This window comes from Anthonomus grandis, chromosome 3, assembly GCF_022605725.1.
Source record: "Anthonomus grandis grandis chromosome 3, icAntGran1.3, whole genome shotgun sequence".
NCBI lineage: Eukaryota > Metazoa > Arthropoda > Insecta > Coleoptera > Curculionidae > Anthonomus > Anthonomus grandis.
The window spans coordinates 33,402,867-33,410,850 of NC_065548.1; the positions used below are offsets into that span (position 1 = coordinate 33,402,867).

At 40.9% G+C, this 7,984-nt stretch overlaps 1 protein-coding gene across 1 annotated transcript; it reads left to right on the forward strand.

The window, feature by feature from the left end:
* The first annotated feature begins 3,765 nt into the window (after positions 1-3,765).
* On the forward strand, positions 3,766-4,447 carry LOC126734649 (uncharacterized). Its single transcript, XM_050438348.1, has 2 exons — positions 3,766-3,835; positions 4,053-4,447. Exons 1-2 carry the CDS (start codon positions 3,766-3,768, stop codon positions 4,445-4,447), a joined length of 465 nt encoding a protein of 154 aa, XP_050294305.1.
* Positions 4,448-7,984: the final 3,537 nt, after the last annotated feature.

Genomic DNA, 7,984 nt, shown 5'->3' on the forward strand with positions numbered 1-7,984 from the left:
TTCCTCACACCAGTGCTCGACAGTAGTCAGGGCTATTTGCATTTTTTCGAATACATGAGCCTGACTACCCCCTCGTGTAAGGATGACTATATCGTCAGCATATCCTATTGCGAGGATAAGCTGCCTCTCCATTCGTGTCAGCAAGCTGTCCGATACAAGGTTCCATAGCAGCGGTGACAGTACGCCCCCTTGCGGTCTTCCCCTGCACACTTTGGCCTTAACCGTTGTGCTGTTGAGATTTGCTGCTACTCTCCTATGATTTAGCATTTGGGTTATCCAGCCGCCAATCATGGGATGTATTCCTCGTGCTGCTATCCCACGGTTGATTGAGTCAATGATGTATTGTCGAATGCTCCCTCAATGTCCAAGAAAGCTCCTAGGGCGATCTCTTTGTTGTTCAGAGATTGTTCGACCCTCTGGGTTATCTCGTGAATCGCCGATTCGCAAGATTTACCTGTTTGGTAGGCATACTGGTGTCGATGTAGAGGGTTGACCCGTAATACATTGTCCCTGATATGCCTTTCTATGAGCTTTTCCTCTGTTTTTAGGAGGAATGATGTAAGGCAGATTGGTCGGAAGGATTTAGGTTTCGAATGGGAGTCGCGTCCTGTCTTTGGTAGAAATACTACCTTTGCGTCCCTCCAACTCTCTGGTATATGCGCCGTGGCTAGACTTGCCCGCATTATTTTACATAGTGCAGGCAGCAGCAGTTCGCTACCCCGCTGTAACATGGCTGGCATTATGCCATCCATTCCAGGAGATTTGAATGGTTTGAAGGAATTTATCGCCCATTTAACCTTCTCGTAGTTTACTACCTTTTTTGCTAGTTCCCAGTGTTCCCTTTTGCCCCTGTTCGAAATGATAGGAGTTGGGTCCTGGGTATGTTCTGGTTGATGGAGAATTTTCGATCCCGGAAAGTGCGTGTTCAGCATTAAGACAAGCGTTTCTTCCTCGGTTGTCGTATATTCTCCATCGGGTTTTAGACAAGAGCCTAGGGTTTGTTGTGGCCCTTTGGATATTGCCTTGTGGAGTCTAGCATATGCTGGTGTCTCTGTTAGGTCCCGGCATAGCTTCCTCCACCCTTTTTTCTTTGCTCTTTTTATAGCATCATTGTACCTGGTTAAGTGTTGTCTGTATAGATTCCACTCGCCACTTCTTTTGGCTCTGTTAAAAAGCTTTCTTACTGTCTTCCTTAGCTCGCCCAATTCTTGGTTCCACCATGAGGTGTTCTCTGCTTGACGTGGTTTGCTTAGTGGACATGAATTTTCAAAAGCAACTTTAATAGCCTCAGTGACTGACTCTGTCAGCACTTCGAGCTCTACATTGTCTTTTGCCTCCGTTGGACAGTTCTCCAGTTCGCGTCCTAGTATCTTATTGAAGAGGTCCCAGTCCGTTTTCCTGGCGTTTCTGTAGGTCTCCGGATTTGTATCCATAGATTCTAGATCGAATCTTATGTACCTGTGATCCGACAAACTTGGTTCGTCAGATACATGCCATTTTTTAACGAGGTCGCAGATGCGTCCCTTGCCAATGGTTAGATCAATTACTTCTCTGCGGAGTATGTTGACGAAGGTCGGTTCCTCCCCCACATTAAGTATATTTAGACCGGAGGCAGCACAGTAATTTAATAATGATTCGCCTCGTTTGTTTGTTCCAGTGCTTCCCCAGATAGTGTGGTGAGCATTGGCGTCACAGCCTATTATAAGGTTTTCCAATCTTTGATGGTCTATCAACCTCCGAACTGTTGTCGGAGGTGGTTCCCCTTGTTGATCGCGCGGAAAGTATGCTGATACTATTATTGTATCGTAGCTCCTCTTCGCTGTTTTGATTTGCACTTTGACCGCCGCTGTGTCCCTGTCACAAAACTCCCACAGCGGTGTGGTCTCTATCTTTTCTTATAAAGATACAGCTTCTTAGGTCTCTCTTTTGGGTCTGACACTAGTCTCCCGTTGAGGTTTTCTAGTCCCCTTATCTGGCCCCTATAAGTATAAGGTTCCTGAATCAGGGCTATCTGAATATTATTGTCGGCTATGCATTTTTGTAAGGCTGCAGTGGCTGCTTTGCAGTGGTGGAGGTTTATTTGTATCAGCCTCACACCCATTGCGGAGAGCGATTTTAGGAAGAAGAGGTTCCCGGCAATCCCTCTGTTTCCATAGGGGTTGCCTGGTCCCTCTTCTCTTTCTCTTGGCTGCTGGCCGAGAGTCTGATCTTTATGCTGCCAAAGTTGAGGTATAGCGATTGATTCGCTTCCTTTACTTTGGCCCAGGATTTCTCGTCCATGAGGAGCGTTACCAAACAACCCTTGTCGTCCTGATCCTTCCTCATATCGAGCACTTTCCACAAGCTGGTGTTGATGTTGTTTTGAACATCCAGCTTGTGTAGGAGTGCTTTCGGTCCCTCAGTAGGTCCCGGCACCCAGGTTATTGCTTCACCGGTCTGGGAAGTTTGCCGTCCTCCGTTATCTGGAGTTCAGCTCCTTCCCAGGGAGTTTTCTTCTGCACCAGTTCGACGAGCCAATTTTTAGTTGACTCGTCGACACAGGTGATGTGAAGGATTTCCCCACCGTGGCTTATGCCTGCAAACTTGGGCGCAATTTGTGATCCGCTCTGCAGAGCGAGCGTTTTGTTGAGCAGCCAGCCCTTTAGGGTGTTTGCCTGCTCCTCCGAGACGAATGCCTCGGGGTATTTTTTAGCTGTTATGGCCATTCTTTGAAACCCCGCCGCAGCATCCCGATAGGACAGCCCTGGTTCCCGTCTTGGGCCCCTGGGCTTCTTCCTGGGTCTTTTTGACTCCGGCGGAGTTTCTCCCTCCGAGCGATGTCGTTTTTGCGTCTCGCTCGTATTGGCCTTGGTCTGGGTGGGTGTCAGTGCCTCTTTGGGCCCCGTCCCCCCCTTCCCTTGGCCACCAACAGTTTGGCTTTTCGTCTTTGAACCCCCGACGGTCGTTTCCTCCCGGCAGGTCCCTCTTTGGCTTTCTCAGCGGCGGTTCCTTGCGGCCCCGCCGTTGACTTCTCAACAGCGGTTATTTTCGGTCCCGCCATTGCTGGCAGAGGTTGCTCTTGGCCCCCTTCTTTGGTATTTTGGGTATCTTGGTCCATCATAGATTTTCTCACGAGTAGCTAGGGAAAGGGTGGTCCACCCCTGCAGAGCCCCGCATGCAGGGGTAAGGCTGTATACAATGGGGTGCGTCTTGTTCCCCAGGGTTGGCCGCTAGTGATTGGGCTTCCCCCCAGTCTTACATCCCTTGGAGCGCGCCATATCCTAAGAATTGGGAGATTTTAGTGTTCTCACCACGCGGTCCGGGTGGTTAAGCCCAGACCCCCGTGCCGCTCATCAGCACGTACCCCACGCTCCCTTTCAGGATCATGGGGGTCGTTGCGCAGAATGGGCGGTTTACGATATATAGCTGGTCCGCGACGATGACCTTCAGTTGGCCTGGACGGGTGTAGGCCCGTTGGCTTCCCTTATAGTCACCGTTAACCGGAACCATTTCTAGTTTTCCGGCCGTTCTCCTATCCGTCACCTGGAGACGCGCCTGACAGGTTGCTAAACCCCCGCAGATGTTTACTGCGGTACCAGGTTTTTTAACCTTACAAAACTAATTCTTCAGAGTGAGCATATTAGATTATTTCATTGTGACTCTCAGCAATTGCTGGCAAACATTCGTAATGGTTTTTGGCCCATACATGGTAGATCACAATGTAAACAAATAACGCATAAATGCATAAAATGTTTTAGATTTAATTCTAGTATCTCTAGACCAATGATGGGCGACTTGTCCATTAAAAGGCTAAATCCTAGACAGCCATTTGAAATGGTACGCTTGGATTATGCAGGTCCTATACTGACTAGAGAAAAGATGGGTCGATCGGGGCGCACAACTAAGTCGTATATATGTTTATTCGTGTGTTTTGTAACTAAATCCATTCACTTAGGATACTTTGGTATCTGACTTATCAAAAGATGCATTTATCATGGCTTTCCGCAGATTCTCGAGTCGTCGTGGTTGCCCTTCCATGATATTCTCGGATAATGGTTAAAACTTTGTGACAGCTAATTCTGAGCTAAAAGAATTAGGCAAATTTTTCAGAGATCATAAGAATGACATTGAAGAGTATGCTAATATGGCCAATATTACTTGGAAGTTTATTCCACTATACTCTCCTCACTTCGGGGGTTTGTGGGAAGCAGGAGCTCGAAGTACCAACCACCATCTTAAAAGAGCTATAGGTGATACCTTACTCACCTTCGAGCGTTTTTATACACTATTGGTGCAGGTGGAATCCGTACTCAACTCACGACCTCTCTCGCCCTTATCCTCTAATTCAGACGATTTTGTTCCCTTAACTCCAGCACATTTTCTTACCGGTAAATCTCTCACCTCAGTGCCAGAGTATGACGTCAGTACTATTGCAGAAAACAGATTGTCCCTTTATCAGCATATCTAGTATATGCGGCTCCATTTTTGGAAAAGGTGAAGTAAGGAATTTTTGTCGGAGTTTCAAATCCGGACAAAATGAAAAAGCAGCCTAAAGGAGAACACCTTAGTAGTTACAAAAGAAGATCCTCTCACCAACGCATTGGAAGCTTGGCCGAATCATCCAGATTTACCCGGGAAGAGACGGTATCCCAAGAGTAGCTACAATAAAGACCCAGTGGTGAAATTAAATTTAATTATCAAAAAATATGTTCATTACCGGAAGCATAGACTTTAGACTTTGTGTTTGTCAAACTTTGTGTGTTTGAAGCCTAGTGTCTTGAAGTTGGGGGTCATGTTTAATAACACTTATATATATTTTTGACATTTATTTCTTGTTTAAAACCTTTGTAGTATGAACGAACATTTTCGTGTATACCGCCAGGCGACGCCGCCGAAGAAATGCAAATTACTAGTAAACTGTATAGCGAGGGCAGTGTTCTTAATTTAGTTAGTTAATTTAGTTAGCTTGTCATTACATTAAAGCTATAGGCTTACCTTTAGCGCTTGCGTTTTCTTTACAATTCAAATGATAATAACAATGATCCACAGTTAGATTTTGTGTTAAAATAAATAAATAGTCCACATTAAACCCCGCACCCAAAACACGGTAAATTCTAAAACTTCAAAACTTTTCCGAATTAACACGGCTAAAGCAAGACGACTTTGTAAAAGATATCCACATAATAGGATTCTCCAGAGTCCCTTGAATAATTTCATACCAATTTCAGAAAGTTCTGAGCTATTTTAAGCATTTTATCAATGAAAATAAGAAGCAAGTCCGAGCCGATTTATCCACGTTGACGCCATGTTGTCAAAACAGCCGTAAAAGTCGGCATTAAAATCGCCCGTAGAGTCAAAATCAACCATTTTCAGACGATGTTTTAGGGTTTAAAAAAAGGTTCTTATCTTATGACTTGTACATGGAAAAATAGTATAAAGCCTTAGGAACAGATTAACATCAATTCTGGACCGACTCCAATTGATTTTAGTGATTATAAAAAGTTTTTTTTCGGCGATAATCGCCGTTCTCGTTGCAATGGAGACGCGCTTGTTGGGTGCTAGACCTTATTGTACCCTGATAGCCCAGCACCGCATTTTCCTGAAAAATGGTAATATTTGAAACAAAACGGTATTTAGTGGATTATAGCCAGATAAATTCCGCGTGTCTGAGGGCAAAAATGGTTTTCTTATATTGCATAGGTATGCCAGTATTAAACGTCAAAGTTAAAAAAAGGTGTAGAGCAAAAACTACTTTACATAGTTGCTTGTAGAGTATATCAGAAAAAAGGTCTTAAAAAGTACTAAAAATGTTGTAAAAGTATGAAATTTCCAAGTGCCACCCCTAAAAAGTTATTAAATAAAATATGATTTAATATTTTCAATTTTTCGGACCTTCATGGGGAAAATTTATTATTGCTCGCCCTGTATGGCTCACAAAATTTTCGGTTATATGACGTTTTAACGCCAAAAGATAAACCTATTTTTTAATAAAAACCTTTTCTCCGAAATAAGTTCCGTTTGGCGGCAAATTCCAAAAAAGTAAAAATGCTAGAACTCGTTAATTTTTTTTTAAGCTTTAAATATGTTATTTCTCTCATAAAACTAAGTCTTTTTGCCAAAAAACTTTTTTTATAAAAATTGTCTTTTAGCCTCTGCACCATTTTGATTTTTTTTTTACTTAATTTTGATCGCTTATAATAAATCACCCTGTATGCGGATCTGACCCAAAAAGTATACAGTTCTTAAGCCTCCATTAACTCTCATGCCTAAAAATTTCAAGTCATTTAAAAGCTTTAAAATTAAGTTCTCGCCGGAGAAAGGAATTTTTACGATTTTACCAATTTTTGACTTTAAGTCGGTACCACTCTCTTTGTGGGTACCTGAAAAAAAATTACTGACTTTCGAGCTCTAGGTGACGGACATATACATAGACATATACATAGTCTATAAACAACGCTCAGCTAAACGCTAGCTAAACGCTAGCTAACGCTCCTATAAACAATTTGGTAATATTTTTTTAACGACTGCCAACCGCACTGTTCTCCTGCCACGCATTCACCATTTCATAAATGTGTACCTATACAAAGCATTGGTATGCTAATATTTTTGTTTATAAAATAGAGATTTTTACTAAGTGAAAATATAATATTATTGCCATAACAAATCCAGTAAAAATTTTAATCCAAATATTTTTTTTGAAATTTTTTGTAAAACCGCAAATTTTGTGATTGTTCTCTTAATCTTTCATATTTAGGAATAATATTTTTCATAGCGGGTATTTAATATGTTTACAAAGTTTATTATTTATTGGTTGCTCGAAGGTTCCAGTTTCTTTTTTAAAGAAACTTCTTTTCCAAGTTTACTTGGTCACAGTCTTTTTGGCTTTAACTATATTGCAATATTTAATGCCTTTATTTATTCGCCATGAATGAAATACATCTGACGGGTAATTTTAGATAATTATACTTTCTAGATTCAATAATCAAAATAACTTTATTGTCATCTATCTACAAATAAAACACTTATCAGAATTTATTGTTTCAGCAAATTATTCAAAAAAATCTAATCCTAATAATGCGTGCATAACTTTGTGAAAAACTTTAGGAAAAATTATGAAAAAGTACGCTATTTGATGCACCTTAGCTAGTAAAAATAGGAATATTTTTTTATGTATAATAGTGTAACAAAAATTTGAGCCATTCGATCCTAATATAAATTGCTTTTTGGCCACGAAAAAACGTTTTCCAACGTGTTCGAGACACAACGTTTCCAACGAGATGTGTTTAAATCCGTTGTGTAAAAGAAGGTGCTCTAAACGAGTTATTATTTTTAAAGTTCGATTGGCTAAAATATTAAGTAGAAGAGTGAAATGATAAAAATCCTCTGCCCCGTCTGTCTTTCTACATATAACCCTCCTCACCCTTGGAGGCGAAAAATAGGAATAATTATACTATTTTTCGTTGATTGCATATAAGTTATATATTATCCCTATTTAACTTATAAGAAACTGTACAATACCAACCAGCTTGCTGAATCATCATTTGCCTTTTCCTATTTTCAGCATTTTATAAGCTTTAACTTTTATTGTACGTAAATTTATTCTTTAGTCTAGAATTAACTCTGTACTGTATAGGACATATCTAATTTGAATAAAGTTTTTTTTTAAAAACAGATTGCCGTAGTATCGTTACTTAATTTATATAGACATATTTAAGGACATGTATTCGCCCTCCACCACCTGTTAAGAATTGTTCTTACCAATATCCGGTTGTTGAAAGTCAAATAATATAATCGATATATTTCGTTTAGTAGAAGCCAAGTTCGCAAGCAAGTTAAAGGGGAACGTTACGATAGGAGAGAACTTGCAGATGTAACAGGGATTGAGTACATGTATTTTCTAAGCTCAGCGCTCTCATTTTCATATCGGTATATTGGCAACGTTACATATAAACAATCTATTAAACATTCTTAATTTATGTTTTAGTAAAGGTATACGGCAGTCTAA

Bases quoted from the DNA above. Each gene is read 5' to 3' on its own strand.
- LOC126734649 (XM_050438348.1), top strand. From the start codon at position 3,766: ATGGGCGACTTGTCCATTAAAAGGCTAAATCCTAGACAGCCATTTGAA. The intron at 3,836-4,052 runs GTCCTATACTGA...ACTTTGTGACAG, and splicing joins GGTACGCTTGGATTATGCAG to CTAATTCTGAGCTAAAAGAA.